This window comes from Mustela putorius, unplaced genomic scaffold (assembly GCF_011764305.1).
Source record: "Mustela putorius furo isolate JIRA1106 unplaced genomic scaffold, ASM1176430v1.1 tig00003911_pilon_pilon_pilon, whole genome shotgun sequence".
NCBI lineage: Eukaryota > Metazoa > Chordata > Mammalia > Carnivora > Mustelidae > Mustela > Mustela putorius.
Genome location: NW_025422058.1, coordinates 4,523,393 through 4,542,492, shown reverse-complemented (window position 1 = coordinate 4,542,492; position 19,100 = coordinate 4,523,393). Strand labels below are relative to the sequence as shown.

At 35.3% G+C, this 19,100-nt stretch overlaps 1 protein-coding gene across 16 annotated transcripts in view; it reads right to left on the bottom strand.

The window, feature by feature from the left end:
- CAPS2 (calcyphosine 2) overlaps window positions 1-18,249 on the bottom strand; it is a 49,405-nt gene extending 31,156 nt beyond the window's left edge. For 4 of the 16 annotated variants that reach the window (XR_006603322.1, XM_004752391.3, XM_004752392.3 and 1 more), the window contains exons 1-5: window positions 17,770-18,090; window positions 9,614-9,659; window positions 9,396-9,521; window positions 7,004-7,177; window positions 1,793-1,915 (exon numbers count right to left, since the gene is read on the bottom strand). Coding sequence is in view for 15 of the 16 variants with exons in the window: in XM_004752391.3 (XP_004752448.1) it covers window positions 1,793-1,915; window positions 7,004-7,177; window positions 9,396-9,521; window positions 9,614-9,659; window positions 17,770-18,029 (729 nt within the window). In the remaining variant the exon portion in view is untranslated. The other 12 variants (XM_013056032.2, XM_004752394.3, XM_013056031.2 and 9 more) reach the window with 12 other exon arrangements.
- Between the last annotated feature and the right edge of the window lie 851 nt (window positions 18,250-19,100).

Sequence of the window (19,100 nt, the reverse complement as noted above, 5' to 3'; positions counted from 1 at the left end):
TCATTTAACATATAACTCCATCTGATGTTGTCTAAGCTCATGACAATTTATAACATTTTTTGTTTAGTAATAAATTTAAAACAGCAATTAAAAAGTTTAAAAGCACATGGTAACTTATAGGCACAGCAAAGTGTGTTTTATGTCTAAGGGTGATGAAGGTGAACACTGACTAAAATATGAAATTATATACAGAAAAGTTCAGCCAGAACATAGATGTAAAACCCAGAAGCTAGCAGAAGAGGTAAGATTAATGAATAGAGAGCCCATGCAGAAAGCCCACCTTAAGGGTTGACATTTATGGTGGCTTACTGCAGGAAAGGTTAGAACCACCCTCAGGAACATTGATTTTGAGGTCTGTGTAAACATAAAGCAGATTAGAAACAGAAGTCACACTAACACAAAGAATCTAATAATGTTGAAAAATGACAACAAACTAGAAGAGATAGATATGAAAACCAAAGTTTCACTACTTCTGGTGTTCAATTAAGTAGTTAAAAATTAAAGTAAAAAGTTTCCACCTAGATTTAAAAAATTAATCAGGACTAATTTCAAATGCATTGAAAGTTTACTCACATAAACATGTCCTTGAGGAAAAAAAAAAGATAAATATGTGCTACCACAATAAAGGGAAATACTTGATGCTGAATTTAGTGAATGAAAGTGATCGTAAGTAGAAGAAATCCACTAACACCCAGCTGGCTTTGGATGACACCAAGAACATTACCCAATGGGCCTTAAGTATCAATAACATCCATTTCAAGTATATCTTCAGGGACATATCAAAATAAGCCTTATTTGGGAGACAATTTTGCCTTATAAAGTAGCTTTTAAAATTTTAGTGTAATCCTGGTAATATTCCTTATTCTATTAAACTTAAATATCTAAATAATAATAGACATAGAAAACAATGTTTATGTTGTTGCAGTACAAAAACTAGAACAAATTAGCAACCTGAGTTATCCACAGAAAACCAGTCCATAATCCAGATACTGACTACACATTGCTGTCAACTGAGAACATATTAATTCTGGATGAATGTAATCCAAATAAAATATATATTGACTTTCCTCTCAGTGATATTGATAATATAGCCATCTAAAACCATAATGCTTTATTATTATTGGCTATCTAAACCAAGGTTTCCCAACTTTTGAGCCACTACACACTGGCATTTCAACAATCCATTACAAATATGTCTAAGATCTTAATCATCTGGGGATGTCTGGGGTGAGCAGTGGACTCCAACTTGAAGCAGTTTAGTCTGATTGCTCCAGGATGCTATAGAAATGTAATTTTCTATTTGTACCAGATCTGGCCTAAGTGATACTCATCCAAGAATCTAGTTGATTTTGTAAAATACACAATTTAAAGCTAACATTAAGAATCTAGAGTATTGCTTTCCTTTTTCTAAAAAAAAAAAAAATTCTTCCTCTTTCCCTTAATTTGCTAAAGCTTCCCTAGTTTTATTAGCTTATCACTTTCAAAAAATAACTGTTACTTTAGGGGTAGGGGTGATGTTAAATAAACCCACTGACAAAAATAGCAGCCAATTAACATTTAATAGTATAAACTAAATTTTTATAAACTCTCAAAGATTCAAGACTATTTCTCCACAGTAAATATACCAAACATCAACCTTTGGAAAAATGAGGACTCAATTTACACATTAGTGAACATCCACCACAGTCCAAATTCAATTGTTGCAATTATTTATTCAATTTAAGTCTACAGAATCTTTGAGGGTAAATTATCCTAATGGCTTAACAAGTAAGTAAAGTTCCGGTTAACTTACAGCATCAGATTTTTTCATACTACTTTGTGCATTGTAACGGATGTCTGCATAGCCATGTTGTAAGAGGGCTTTCTTATCCAGAGTGGTAAGAGCACCCACGATGGATTCTTCACCTTGAATACACTGTAAGTGAAAGCAACAAATGAATTCTTGAGAGTTTATACTTAGTTCACATATTTAGCATATTTGTTTTTAACAAAATAGTGTATTAAATAACCTCTGAACACTTCAATAGTGTACAACAATGTATACATAACAAATACATAACACCTAACAAGTTATTTGTGTATAACAGTACAGGCTCTGATAATCAGATTGTCTATTTGAAGGCAGTTCTTCCACCTTCTAGCTAGATGACTGTACTATGCCTCAGTTTACCCATGATAATGGGAATTAAAAGGGGAATTAATAATAGTAACTACTTCACACACACACACACACAGATGAAATGCCCAACACTTATAAAAGTATCTGACATATAATAAGCATTAGATAAAAAGGTAGCAACAATCATAACTATTATTGCCCATTTGAGTCTTTGTAAAGATAATAAAAATAGGCATGTTCACTCCTTTGTAAAATGAAATTCAGAGGTACTAAAAGATGGATGTATCCTTTGAGGTAAAGGATCCTTTGAGATCCTAAAGATAAACACAAAAATTTTCTCTGAATATAAGGTGTACTTACATTCTTTTAACAACAACAAAAATGCCCTGGCAGGATAGCAACTGCTAAAAACTTAATGGATTTCAAGAGTTTTTCCTCCAGGGTTTATTCTTACTTTAGAGCTTTTTTAAAAGGTCACATTCCATATTCATACTCTACTCTGTCTTCGTGACCTTTGATTGCTACATGAAATTTTATTATACATTTGTTTATGAATTGTTGCCTGCCTCTACTGCTATAAGCTCCATGAGGGAAGGAACCTTGTCTGTCATTTTTATTACAAAATAGCTGATCCCAGAACAGGACCACACATAGTGAGCACTAGATAAATACTCATTCAATGAGCAAATAATGCATCTTGTATAAGTTTTAACTATTGAGGGGCACTTGCGTAGCTCAGTTGGTTAAGAGTCTGCCTTTGACTCAGGTTATGATCCCAGAGTCCTGGGATCGAGCCCCACTTCGGGCTCCCTGCCCAACAGGGAGCCTGCTTCTCTCTGTCCCGCTCACTCTGCTTGTGCTCTCTCTGTCTCTGTCAAATAAGAAATAAAATCTTTTTTTAAAAAATGTATTTATATTGGGAAATCAATTTATGAAGATATTTTATAATTTTATTTATCTACCTCCTAATATATTTTTTCCTAAATAATTTTTTATTTTAACAGTCACCAAAAAATGTTTAGCATTATATGAGGTAAATTAAGCAGATTAATTAATCCTTAGATTAATTAAAACCTTTGAGTCCTCCTCCATCATCCCTTTCTCCTAAGCCTACAACCAATCCATCAGCAAATATTCTCAGCAAATACTCTCAGATATTCAAAACCTTTCCAGAGTCTGGCTTCTCATCATGACCACTTCTTATCCAAGTCTGCTGCTTGGGTCCAAGCCATCATCTTCATTCTTCATGTGGATTATTGTGATTATTATTATTATATTATAATTAATATAATTAATTATACTAATATAATTAATAATTATAATTATTATATTATATTATATTATTATTATTAACAGATATGTTTAAGTACAAGCAAAGGTCTGCACTATGTTCTGGTTGGAAGACGCTTTCAAAAGATTTTTATTTTGTTTCAGGTTAAACAATGACATTTCCACTCAGTATGTCAGATTTAATCTCCCCAAATCAGACTTCCTTTTGGTCTTCCCGACACTTCCAATTTCTCAGGCCAAAAAACTTTGAGTCCTCTTCCATCATCCCTTTCTCCTAAGCCTACAACCAATCCATCAGCAAATATTCTCAGCAAATACTCTCAAATATTCAAAACCTTTCCAGAGTCTGGCTTCTCATCATGACCACTTCTTATCCAAGTCTGATGCTGGGGTCCAAGCCATCATCTTCATTCTTCATGTGGATTATTGTGACAGCCTCCTCAAATATCTTTCTGCTTCCAACTTCATCCTTTTCTCTGTAAAACCCATCCTCAATGTAGCAAAGGAGCTTTCTGACTCAGAGGAAAAGGCAAGGTGCTCATGTAGTCTACAATGTAGTCTACATGTAGATCTTGCAGATCCGCCTCCCAGCACCACTCTTAACTCTCTCTCCATCTCTCCCTTGCTCTTCCTCCTCTGACCACACTGTCTTCCTTGGTATTTCTTAAATACTCCATGCCCCCTTCTACTTCATGACACTTTAGAGTTTATCCTGAGTGGCTTGTGCATTACCCTTTTCAGATGTGAGCTGAAATGCTACCTAATGATAAAGATCTTTCCTGGGGAACCTGTACAAATTGCAATCCCAACTTGGGCCCTGGTCTTCCCAGTGCCCTTCCATCCATAGCATTTATCACCACCCGTCAGACTAAATGGTTTGTGTGACTGATTCATTCATTCATTCATTCATTTTTTTTCTCGCTAAGCCCTTCCATTATGACATATACTCTGTGAGGGCAAAAATATTTGCCTGTTTTATTCACTGACTTAGTATTTTCTACAAAATTAAAGTTTCATGACTTTCATGCTTTATTTAAAGATGTTTCATTATTTAAAATATAAATTTACATTTTAGGTAAGAATTTGACAATAAGAGATTCATTGGCTTTTTATACTAAATGGATGGAAAACTCAACAAAGGAAATTTGCCATTCAGACAAGTGTGAGGAACTTTTACTTTACAGTTTGATTGATTATCTGTTGAGTGATATATCAGCTTGACTAGTTGGGGGTTACAGCCTTTGGTTATTGTCCTAGATCCTAAATATTTTTAACTTTAGCTTTTTAATTACTAAAAAGAATCAATTTTCATGTTGTTCCCTGCTTTGTAGAGGGTCTTAAATTTCTTATATAAGGGAGCAATTCTATTTCCAAAGATTACTATTCCAGTATTAACTAATGTAATTGTAATAGGATTTACTAATAGCCCATTTATACAGCAGTTTTGATTTTCATATGGTATATATCTAAAAAGACATCAAATAAGTTGTTTGAACCCGTTAAGTACAAAATTATTATGTATGGAAACCAGGGCCTTTTTGTAAAGCTATCAAGACATATGAAGTAATAATTACATACATTTTAAAATCTACATATGTAGATGTTTAAAAACCAAGTAAAACATAATTTTTTCAGAAGAAAACGTGAATCTGCTGGCTTCTATAAAACCCTTTATTCATACAATAAAGTAGTCACCAATCACATAGCAAGCTTCACAAGCAATATTTGTTCCTCCCTTAACCAAAAACAAACAAATACCTTCATTTGAAACTATGTCCAAGGAAACCAGTTTTACTTTTAAAAACTAAAGTGCCTGGGTGGCTCAGTCAGTTAATCATCCAACTCTTGATTCCCAGCTGGGTCATGAGCTCAGGATTGTGAGATCAAGCCTCTCATCTTGTTCCTCACTGAATGTGGAAAATACTTCAGATTCTCTCTCTGTCTCTATCTCTGCCCCACCATCTGCCCACGAATCTCTCCCCACTCCCCGCCCCTCACCTGTGTGTGCATACATGCACACTCTCACTTAAAGAAAAATACTTTAAACCATTTTGCAGAAGCAAATAAAATATGAGCTTATAGAAATCTTCATTCTATTTTTTCCAACATTATTACAGTGACTTAAATATCACATGATAGATCCTACAGCTATCTGGCCAAATGCTAAAGGGCTATGAAATTATTATCCTGCCTGGTATTACAGACATCAGATTATTATACTTGTGTGCATCTGTTTGGATCTGGGAAATCTGTCTTAACATAAAAGAGACCAAATAATCCCATAACCTTTGTTACTCCTTCCACTGAACACCATGTAATAGAGTTAGTTCAGGATGGTTCATACATAGATTAAATAAAACAGCTTATATGCCATAACTACTTATAAGTTAATCAGTTCTTTTTACCTATTAAAAAAAAAGTTAAGTAAATACAACCAGCAAACTTCCCTGAAAATACATTATTCTTACAAAAAAATTCATTAAATAATTATATTGAACTATTTTCCCCCTTTATGACCAGTGGTATCACAAATATGTTTCTAAACCTTTCACTCTATAATTCAAGGGTGATCTTTCCTATATGCTTATGAAAAGCCATTAAATTTATTATAGTGAGTTTGCTCTTACATTCATGATGAATTTATACCTAATTAACATTAAGTAAAAGCATAATTTTAGAAATTCATGTTAAAAAATATCTCTCAACAAGAGCCAGAAGACAATCATGGAGTGACAATAGTTTTGGAATAAAACAGGGTCACTGAAACATCTGAAATCACTTTTCTACTTTAAAATTTAGACTGTGAGACAAACAGAGTTCAAGATAGCTACATGAAAAACAGCTTTTTAATACTGCCTTATTTTCAATCCCAAGTCAAATGGAAAACTCCTTACACAGAGAAGATAACTAGGTCATACGGCTAGAGTTTTCACATTTGAAAATGATAATAATAAACTTTTAGAGTTGTTGTTAACAATAAACTAGTTAGGGTGCCTGGGTGGCTCAACCATTTAAGTGTCTGCCTTTGGTTCAGGTCATGATCCCAGAGTCCTAGGATCTAGTCCAGAGAATCCAGGCTCCTCGCTCAGCAGGGAGCCTGTTTCTCCCTCTATCTGTTGCTCCCCCAGCTTGTGCTCTGTCTCACTTTCTCTCTTTCTGACAAATAAATAAATAAAATCTTTAAAAAAAAAAAGAAGAAGAAGAAACTAGTTAATGCAAGCAGAATATTTAAAATAACAGTCCCTAGCACACAGAAATAAATGATAGCTACTATACTTACTATGACTAACAGCAAAACATACAAGACAAAAAGATTTCTATAATACATATAATTTTTTAAAATTTCATCAGAACGTGGGGCACCTGGGTGGCTCAGTGGGTTAAAGCCTCTGCCTTCAGCTCAGGTCATGATCCCAGGGTCCTGGGATCAAGCCCCACATGGGGCTCTCTGCTTGGCAGGGTGACTGCTTCCTCCTCTCTCTCTCTGCCTGCCTCTCTGCCCACTTGTGATCTCTGTCTGTCAAATAAATAAATTAAAAAATCTTAAAAAAAAAATAAAATGTCATCAGAACTTTATAAAGTCTCATACATTACCTTGTCATCTATCTTTTTTCTTGGAGATTGTTGTGTGATCTTTGATTTTGTCTTTTCTGCATTTCTCTGACTATACTGTTTATATCCCTCTTTCATTTCAGTTTCATATTGCTGATATTTTAGTTTATATTTGCTTGTTGGTTCTGGCAAGTTTTCAGGTATTATGTCTTGCTCCTAGATATAAAAATAAAAAAGTATGTTATATCTCAGAAAAATCAAAATAATTATTAATTTTCCTTATTAACATTTAATAGGTTTATCATTTATCTTAACATGTATGCCTAAGAAATAGATCATTATGATCTATGTGCTAAACAGAACTGATATTTATTTATTTTCTTTTTAATTTATTTGACTGAGAGAGAGAGCATAAGCAGGGGGAACAGCAGAGTGAGAGGGAGAAACAAGCTCTCCACTGAGCAGGAATATATCTGTACTTTCCATTCAATTTTGCTATGAACCTAAAACCATTCTAAAAAGTAGTTCATTTTAAAAAGAAAGAAAGAAAGAAAGAAAGAAAGAGAGAAAGAAAGACAGGATACAAAGATATGTGGCTTTAAAAAAAAAAAAAGATTTTATTGATTTGAGACAAGAGTGAGCATGCTCACGAGTCCGGGGGAGGGGTAAAGGGAGAGGGAAAATAGGCTTCCTGCTCAGCAGGAAGCACTATGCAGGGCTCAATCCCAGGACCCCAGGATCTTGACTTAAACCCAAGGCAACTGCTTAACTGACTGAGTCACCCAGACACCCCCAGAGGTGATATTTAAAACATTTAGCTGGTATAGCGTCACTGAGCAATCAAAGCAGATGGAATTGCTCAGAATGGGCAGTGGCCTTAAAAAGCAGGAAGCCTGCACCTGGTTTCCCTACTAAAGATCAGTCCTCGTTCTAAAATAATTTGGGAAGACAAAAATTAACTTTTCTTTCTAGGGAGTTTTAGATAAGCCTTCTATTCCTGCCCCAGAAAAACATTTCTTCCAGAATACTTAAGGAATTAGAGATCAAGAACACTAAGTGCTGGTTGTCATTTGTAGAATTTCAGATATATCACATTCTGGTAGTATTTGGTTCCCTACCACATTCCCATGGGAGTAAGATAACAAAGCCAATGGATAAGTGAAATCTGAAAAGAGTACTAAGCAAACGCAATGACATATATATTGGCCCAAAGGGGGATAGTCACACCAAAGGAGGATGAAGCCAGCCCCTTCAAAACTGTTGATAATATCTAAGCATAACCTAGAGGAGAAAATGAAGTTTCAGGGTGAAAACTGTAGCATGATACAGACTAGGGTGCAATTTATCCAAAATTAGACCAAGGAGAGCATGAATAGAACCAGCTAAGGGTGCCTGGGTAGTTCAATTGGTTAAGCCTCTGAGTCTTGATTTCCACTCAGGTCATGATCTCAGGGTCTTGAGATCAAGCCCTGCATCAGGCTCTGTGCTAGGCGTGAAGCCTGCTTAGGAGTCTCTCTCCCTCTCCCTCTGCCCCTCCCTTGCACCCCGTGCACACACACTTTCTGTCTCTCAAACACACACACACACACACACAAACACACACACACACACAAACACACACACACACACATTTAAAAAAATAGAACCAGCTATAGAAGAAAGACTAACAAAGACAGAAAAGCAAGCCCTCCTCATAGAATACTGATCAGAACTTGTGTTCATAACACAGAATAAAACACTAAATATTTTTTGAAGTGTAAATATTGTCCCAAGGATATAGTTTGGAATAAGTATAGTTACTTATAGTTACTCCATAGCATACCAGTAGCTCAAAGTATAAGTTAATTTCCAGAGACAAATCTTATGAAAAACCATTAAATTTATTATGGTGAGTTTGTTCCTATATTCATGATGAATTTATACCTAATTAGCATTAAATAAAAGCATAACTTCAGCAATTCATGATGTTAAAAAAAATCTCTCAACAAAAGCCAGAAGACAATCACAGAGTGATGACAGTTTTGGAATAAAACAGGGTCATTGAAACATCTGAAATCACTTTTCTACTTTAAAATTTAGACTGTGAAGCAAAAAGAGTTCAAAACAACTACATCAATAATAGCAAAAATCAAAAGACAAAATCAAGCAGATCTGGTCTAATAATCTACCATATTTTTTAAATTCATGGATTTCCTATTAGGATAAACCTGTACTTTACTAATTGTATAAGACATTTTTAAAATACTATTCCTATGTGAAAAAAATGTAAAACGAAGTAGAATTATTTCACCAACATGATTGTTTGGGATCTTAATATATAAAATACTTAAACTGGACAAAACATGGACTGAACATAATGAAATTTCTGGACTAAATACAGTGCTTAAATGCCCATTATAATTCTGAAAGTTGGTAGTAAGAAATAAATACTAACCAGTTCATTTAGATGATTCTGGGTATGTGATATCTGACATGGTGTGACCCAACTAAGAGCAGAAGATGAATTTGGTGGGTTAAAATGAATATGCGCAGTACTAAGTGGAATATGTGAAAAATCATCCTAAAATAAAATTAAAGAATACTTATTACACACTACATGCAATAGTGTGTTCAAATGTTTATTTTAGTAAATAAATACCAAGTAAAAATTACCTCTTCATCAGAGTCAACGAGGCTTCCCAAATCAAGTCGTGGAACCCTGAAAGAAATAATCTATATGCATCCCATAACTTTTTAAAATGAGGCTTTAATAGTTGCAAATCGTATATGCTACAGCTCATATAAAAAGGTACACTAAGGATGCCTGGGTGGCTTAGTCGGTTAAGCATCTGCCTTGCGTTCATGATTCCAGGATCCTGGAATCGAGTCCCAGATCAGGCTCCTTGCTGAGTGGGGAGCCTGCAGATTCCCTGTCTCCCTTTGCTTGCCCCTCTGCCTGCTTGTGCATGCTCTTTCTCTCTCTCTCTCTCTCTCTGACAAATAAATAAATAAAATCTTAAAATAAATAAAAAGGTACACTAAAGCCAAAGGTGTGCTGCACCTACAAGCTGTGAAAGGCTTTTGTTAAATACGCAGCAGTTTTTGTGCTGTTTGTTAACAAAGCATTATTAAAAATAAAATTATAAAAAAAAATAAAAATAAATAAGTTATATTAAAAACAAAGGTAATAAATACTCAAATTCATCACTTCCTAATGACTCTACCATATTTCACTATTGTCTATGTTCTAGAGGTTATGTACATGTATGGTATTTGTATGGTAATATAATGGTATGTCTCTCTTTCCAAGTCATGCTCAGTGATACTATACACATAGCTTGAAATCAGCCACAGTGGGTCATTTACTCAAAAACTAGCAAATGCTATGAATTAGGAGTTGATTTATTATTTTTTGCTCTCTTAGACTTAAAACAGTCATGGAGAAAACATTAATCATTCAGATTAGACTTAAAACTGTATCGGATCTGTAACTGTCACATGGTGGGTAACAAAAAACTGAGGAAATATTGTCCCAGGATCCTAAACTATTACAGAAGTCAACAAATAGATCACTCACATCACTTTACAATAAATTAAAAAAATCAACCAACTTTCACATTGGAATTACACTAGTTCACAGACTGAAACCGTCAGATGGCTACAGATACCAGAATTCAGCAAGAAACAAAGAAAGCATTCTGTGAGGATCAATTGGCTATGTGGAATTTATAAAAAAGAGTTTATACATTTTGTTAGTATTTGTAAATTGCTTACCATATGTCCTCTGTATCAGTAAATTTATAACCAACTTAAAATATATTTGTTTATTCATAATTAACAAGTAAAATTTAAAATAAACTTATAACACACTTTCAGGAAACCAGCTGTTAAATATCTACCAGCACATAATTGATTGTCAATACATACTGAGTATCTTGCATCAAGAACTTGCACGTACCTCATACCCTGATTCTTTGGCTAGATGAGCACACAGGTATCTGTTATGTAGAACCACATGAAATGGCTGATACTTGCCCATTTTTCATCGATAAAAATGCTAATTTCAGATGGCCAAGCCTAACAAAGAACTAGGATTTTACCTTCTATTTTCTAATAAGCGCTATAGTATAAAATACTTGAAAGGATATAAAAGTCATAGCCTTTCAAATCGTAAAAGTCAAAAATGTAAAATATAAAACATGAATTAATGTAGTCTAGTCCGCATATAAAGTCATTTAAAAGAAGACTGGTAAAATTGTCATATCCATCAAGATAAGATCAAAGCCACAGATATTTCCCATTAAATTCATTTTGGCTATCCCAGTTATCAAATTCAAAATTTCACACATTGCTTAATAAATTTAATAAATTCATTTAACTGAATTTTCCAAATACAACAGGAGTTAAACTTTTTCAGGAAAATGTAAGAATATTAAATAAAATACAAAACAGAGAAGTATTTTATTATCCTCAATCCTATTAACCTACTTTAATTTTGGCATGGCAATTTTCAGGCTATCCATATCCACATCAGTTTTCTATGGTTCACAATCATAACTACATATCAATGTATGGTATCTGAGAATTTGCTTTCTTTTTTTACTTGTTAATATAGTATAAATATTTGCCCATTTAACAGCTCAAGTGTGAAGAACTGTGACTTACACAGGTAGACTAGGATTCTGGATTGCCCATGATCTTGGAGTCTGTCCTTGCTTTAATTAAAAAAAAAAAAGATCAGTACATATATACCCTTTATTTATACTTTAAAAGATAAGCAATGAGTCAATGCAAGAAAGCTGACTACCATTTTCTCAGTAAATGCCACGTAAGAAATATTTATTAAGCCTCTCACTACTGTGCTTGAGACATAGGATGATAAGCAACACAGATCATCTTTATCCTCAGGGTGCTGTCGGCTAGGGAAGACTTTCACTCAAACAATAATGTGGAAAAAAAAAAAATGTGTTATGCCAGAGTAACTACATATAGCATTTTACCCAACAAGTCTAGGAAATTGAGGAAGCATTTTCAAAAACAACAAAAAAGTAACCTTTAAATGGAACTCCGAAGGATGAGTAGGAGTTAGCCAGATTAAGACAGAGGGAAGAAAATTGCTTTAGCCCGGAGGAACAACTCATCCTGCACTGGCCCACACCCAGGAGTTAGCAGCTAGAAAGGGCTGAAATGGGGAGTGTGAGAAAGTAATGGTGGTCAGAGCTGTTACAGAATACAAGTCAAAGACCTTGGACCGTGTCCTAAAGGTAATGAGAGAACTGTAGGACTTAAGCAAAGAAGTGACATATATATACATATACATTTGTAGATGTTCAGTCTCACTTCCAAAAAATTGTGCAAAGATAGGAAAATTATAGTGAGCTCAGATACCATACAATAAATATATATATAAGTCATAGAAAAACTTCAAGTTAATAAGGCCACTAAACAATTCATGCATCAACACTTCTGCCTTACTTCTGAAATGTTGTCTAACTGGCCATTTCTGTTGTACTGATAGCAAGTACAGAAATTGATTGAGCTTCATCATTCTAACTGATCATAAAAGAGAAAACAAATTCAATTCAGTATGAGCTTTAATATATGGCATTAGTTTAAATATTATCCCAATAAAAAGTTAAAAATGTAGAAATGTAAAATCATGAAATGATCAGTTAATTGGAATATATATATTAATTTGACCCTTGAGCAATGCTGAGGTTAAGGGTGCCAGCTACCTCCTCCATATAGTCAAAAATCCACTTATAAATTTTAGCTCCCCAAAAACTTTAACTACTATTAGTCTACTGTTGACTGGTAACATAAACAGTCAATTGACACATATTTTGTATGTTATATGTACTATACACTGCGTTCTTACAGTACAGTACGCTAGAGAAAGTAAATGTTAAGAAAATCATAAGGAAGAGAAAAGACGTTTGCAGTACTATACTGTATTTATTTTAAAAAATCTACATATAAGTGGACCTGTGTAGTTCAAACCTGAGTTGTTTGGGGCACCGAGGTGCCCCAAAGATTTTCTTAATTGTATTTGGGAAACATCAGGGTAGATTAGGAAGAAAACCTAAATAGAATATAACTATAGTTGTCATAGTCATAGTCATCACCATGATCATCTCCCAGAAAATGTTTTAACAGACTAAAAGACAGTCTTGAAGTCACAGACCTACTTATTTCAGAATGACAGTTACCTTTCTTAGCTAATTCCAACAAAACTACACTAGCCAATTCAGAAGAAAAATAAATTATAGCTTATAAATCCCTGGGCCAGAGGTCAGCAAACTAAGGCTTAGTTCTGTTTTTGTAAATAAAGTTTTATTGGAACACAACTATTTATTTATTTATTTATGAAATGTCTATGTGTTCTCATTACAACAGCTGAGTTAAGTGGTTGCAACAGAAACAGCCCATAAAGCCAAAAACATCTACTAGCTGCCCCTTTATTTAAAAAGCTGAGTATGGGGCACCTGGGTGGCTCAGACAGCTAAGTGTCTACCTGCTGCTCAGGTCATGATCTCAGGGTCCTGGGATCAAGCCCCACATCAGGCTCCCTGCTCACTGGAGCATCTGCTTCTCTCTCTTCTGCTACTCCTCCCCTCTGCTCATACCCTCTCTCTCTCTCTCTCTCCTTCTAATAAATAAATAAATAATATATATTTTTTTAAATGGCAAGGAAATACTTATCACTTTTATGTATTTCTAAACTAAAATTTATATATACCCAATTCTGTGGTGGGAACAGGAACAAAGCAGCTATAACTTTGTACTTAATCAATGATATATATACACACAGTGGTGATATTATGAAGGTTATGAAGAATAAAAGTCTTAATGATAGAAGCTCTAATTCTCTTTCTACCTAGCTAATACAAAATATATACTAATATTCTCTTCTTTCTACTATCCTTATGTCTTTTCTTTTCTGCAGATATACATAGATAATTTTTTAAATAAGAATATGAAAACAATAATAACATGCTTGATTATTTAAAATAAAACTAATTCAAGTAATGACCCACTTTCCAATAATGATTATCTTCAGTTTTGGCCACTCAAATCTTTAAATCCAGAAAATATGGATCCTAAATATTTGTGAGTATAAGTTGTCATAAAAACATGAAGAAAAGAGTCAAAAAATTATTTAATTAATCATCCTATGAGAGGAAAATTATATAGCACACATACTTGCAGCAGCTTCTTTCTTCCAGAGAATGGCTGAGTTTGATTTGTAAGAGAAGCAGCAATTCCTTTAACCTCGAAATCCATTCAAGTTTACGTCTGCACTATACTTGGAAAAAGGTAAAAACATACAAAATGATAACTCTTACTCTAATTTTAAATAAGTCATACAAACTCCATAACACTACTTCATGGAAAGAAATCATGTGGTTAATCATTGTTGCTTCTTTCACCAAAATCAACTTTTTGTGGGGCAATTACATTATGTGGGACAACACTTAGGAGGCAAATGCGAGTCCGAATAGATTTCTCTGAAGCTGTCCATGTCCTAATCACTGGACCCTGTGAATATGTTTACATTACATGACAAAGAGGATTCTTCAGAAGTGATTTCCGTAAAGGATTTTGAGGTGTGGAAATTATCCTGGATTATCTAGAAGGCCCAGTGTCATTACCTGGGTTCTTATAAAAGGAGGAACAAGACGATCAGAGTAAGAAAGAGAAGATGTAAGAAGGAAAGCGCAGGTCAGAGAGGAATGAAGATACGAGAAAGCTGGCTTTGAAAAGAGAGGAAGACGTCATGAGCGGTTTCTGCAAGTAAGAAGAGGCCAAGGATGAATTTTCCCCTGGAGCCTCCTGAAGAAACCAGCCTTGCTGACATCTTGATTTTAGCCCCTGATTTGTAGCCTGGCCATTTGTGCTTCTGGCCTCCAGAACTGTAAAATAATGAGTTTATGTTGTTTCAGACCACTGTCTTTGTAGTGATTTTTTACAGCAGTAACAGGAAACAAGTGCCTGTACTTCCCTACCACAAAGTGATGTAAACTTATTTTCATTACTCTTTTCTTAAATCTTTATGAGTTTTGATTTTGCCGGGGTAAGCAAATGTAAAAATGTGTTATGCAAGCAGTATTCTCTGATACAAAGAATAAAATAGAGTGGATGGTCCAATTAGAAATGATGAGGCAACTGGTAAAAATGCATGTAAAAGAATGCTGAAAATAATCAACTTGAACCAAAATGTACAAGACAAAAATCAGGTGAATATCTCAGTGATACAAATTTTGAAGATTTTACTTTACACTTCAACCTTATATTACTGAGGATATGTTGTTTAACAATTCATACTTTCTTTTTCTATTATTAGACTTGGATTTATTTTAATAGTAAACTTTTTTTTCTTAATTTTTAAGGAAAGATAACATGGCCCAGTGTCAGCATAGAGTTAGATAGACTGACATTAAAATCCTAATTTTTGACATTCCCTGTAATGTACGCTTGGTTAAAAACTTAGTCTTTCAGAGCCAATATTTCTAATATGTTAAATGAGTTTAATGTTAGCACCTTTCTCATCTTCCTGTATTAAGTAGAACATGATTATTCAATACCTGGTAGCCATCACTGTTACTATTAAAATGTAGTTTTACTGCAGGCCCAATGAAATCCTGAAAGATATCCTAGTTCTTCACTAATGTATCTGTATGGCTCCCTCTACCCCATTTCCATAGCCCCCTCCCCTAAACCTCCTACCCCAAGATTAGATTTCTACTCCAAGAGTAATGTCAGGAAGACTTACCAACCAACAGTAGACTATTCTGAAAACATCACAAATTACTGGATTTAAGAATAATTTGACTTTTTTTCTGAGTTATCTTTCACAAAGAAGCAACTTTTTGAAGTTGTTATTGCTTTGGTTGGGGGGAGAGAAAGTTGTCGTTTGCTTTAATCACATCACAAAAGCTGTTGTATTTGCCATGATGGTTAGCAGCCAACAAACCCAAGTTGAAACAGGGACACTGAACAATCGGCTAAGTGATTGTCTCCACACATCAACCACACAATTATTTACACCTTAGAAAGTACAATAGCCATTTCAAATCACTATAGGTCACTTTATACAACCATGACTCATTTGCAAATAACAAAACAGCAAAATTTAAATCCTCTTTCCAGGACCCCCTAGTCCCTGTACTTCCCCAAGCTTGACAGTCATTACTTTTCACTTGTAATTAACTCTTTTCATGTCCCTAATAAACTATCAAGTCCACGAAGGTTGGTATCTCATGTCCTTAATATAGTAGATACTTAATAAATATTTTAGCCAATAAAGAAATTAATGCATAGTCAAATACCTGTACGCGTTTTAAAGAAAGTGATTTTTTTTTAAAGATTTTATTTATTTATTTGACAGACAGAGATCACAAGCAGGCAGAGAGGCCGGCAGAGAGAGAGAGAGAGGAGGAAGCAGGCTCCCTGCAGAGCAGAGAGCCTGATGTGGGATCATGACCTGAGCCGAAGGCAGAGGCTTAACCCACTGAGCCACCCAGGCACCCCACCTGTACATATTTTAAACATATTCTTCGTTTCCTTCCTCTGAACCTAAATATGAAAGGACCACAGCCACATATAAATTCTGTCCTCAAACAATAGATAAGGCATTCAAAGAATGACTGGTAGCTAGTACCCTTCATACTATACTGTAAGCCTCATAAAGGCAAGGACTATGGTTTTGCTCATCTTGTATCTCAGCACTTAACAGAAAGCCAGTAGGAATAGAAAACAGTAGAAACTTAATAAATATTTGTTAAGTAAGTAAATTCAGTCAACTCAAATGTGAGTTATTTCAGAACTATGTAGCATACAAATGGTTCACTCCAATATAACAGGAGTATCAAAAGGCAACTGTCACATGAGGAACACTCCAGGATCTATAGAATTAGAGCTGTGAGGTGACTGACACCTTATGTCAAAGAATTAGGCCACAACTGCAGAGACAAAAACAGCTCAAACTTCTGACTTTCAAACTAAGGAATCTGAGACCCCAAAATGGGGACATTTACTTTCCCAAATTATTTACCATTATTATTGAGCATGAATTTACACCAGTTTCAGACCTCTTTCTAATACTATACCCTTGCTTGCACAGATCATAAGAGAGGAATTAGATGCAGAGACTCAAGAACACCAGAAACCTAAACATAGTGGCAAAAGAATCAGAATTTCAAATAAATGGCATGTGAGCGGATCTTTGGAATGCATACCAAAGTCTGTCCTTATAGCACAGAATATACAGTTGGGGTATATTGGGAATGAAGGTGGTAGCAGCAGGGAAAAGCTCTTCTGAATGGCTGTCTCCACCCAAACTGATGCCAAGTGGTGAGATTTTACATTTAGCATGTATGAATATTGTTGACAAACAGATTCAAATCTTACCGTATTATCTTTGATGCTACCAAAAAGAACTGAACTCATCACCCACTTCCCTCATTTTTTAAGGATGATTACTTCCGATTGCAATTATCACCACTTCTCTCTTGGTTAGTGATATTAGCGGCTATAATATGGTTATACCAAATCAGAACATAAAGGAAAGCGAAGAATAAACTGATCCAATCCATCCCATAATCAAGGAGAGGACCAAGTTTATCTTGGGCCCCGGCTGATAACAGACCCAAGTATCCGAATGAACATGATATCATTCTTAATCCCATAGTAATTGTCTGTACATCACTCCCCACGAAGTTAAGATTATACATCAAGGCACCTGCAAAGTACAGGTGATGCTCCGCCCTCTTCCTATCTTAGATTCGTGGACTGGAGTGGGACACACGGGGACAGCCAACCTGACTCACCCAATAAGCTGGGTAAAGAGCAGTTCCACAGTGGGAAAGATGAAAAGGGTACCAACTGGGGCAATTCTACCGAGAAACTCCTGAGGCAGCTCCAGACAGGACACAGTTCCCGGTAGACTCCAGAAAGCCCAGGCCGGCAGCTGCAGGTTGCCTAGGAACAGGCGTCCCCACGCTGGGCCGCCAAACTCTCTCCCGGTTCCAGGGAAGAGAAGATTCTTGGCCCAAATCTTTCGTTCCTTCCACACCACCTCCTGCCCCATGCTCTGTAGGGTCGTTCCTCTGCCAAAGGGGCCCAGCACTGGAGGGCTACCCTGCAGGTTTACTCACCGCAGGGCGGTGCTGAAATCCTTGCAGCGGCCTCTGAGCCTTAACCCTGGACTAGTTCTGCGGCGCCTCTAAATCCCGGCGGGGATCTGGAAGAGGACTCATTCATCTGGGCTTCTGCTCAGAGAGAGAGCCAATACCCGGCCCGGATTTAGACAGCTGTTGTATAATGCTTCATTTAACTGTGTTCTATTTAATATATTTTATAGAGCATCTACCAAGAGTTCAGATTCCAGAGAGATGTTATGAGGGGAACAATTGTGCTGTAATGTTCACTCTCAAGGAACCTGCAATTATTTAAAAAGACAAGACTGATTTACAATATTATAGAGAGATATATAATATAGATACATAGATATACAGATATATAGAGAAAAAAATTAAAATACCAATACAACGGAAAAGGAATAAGCCCAGTAATCAGGAAATTTCCATTTTATTCCTTGCTCTCCATGCAATGTCTTTGGTCATCAACTCCAAATCAATGAAAGGAAAGGTCTGGTTTGAGATATTTCTTGGGTTCCACTCCACCGTAATATGCCTGTAACCTTTCTGAATTGCACAGCCAACTGTAATACTCAAAAGAAAACCAAGACCCTCTAACGCCTAATGCAGTTCTCCAACCACAAAATCTAGTTGTTTTTCTAATCTAGAGTGTCTTTTCAAAGTTAGCTCCCCTCAAAATGTATATATCTAAATCTGCAGGTTGGAGTCAGTTTTGGAGTAAAAACACAAATACATTTGCAGTGAGCATAAGGTAATCACTCCTATTTCTTCCCTATATAAAATTCATCGACCCGTTCTCCCCACACAGAAAGAAAAACAATATTGAACTGGAAAAATGAAGTAAAAATGAAACAAGAAACTCAACTTCAACTTTTCAAAAGTTTTTAAAGAACTGAAACAATTCTAATGCACATCCTACCTTGCCCATTCCACAGATAACTATTCAGGCAAATAACATGAGGACATTTTCTTGTCTGTTTCTGGCACTTAAGCTTAGCACA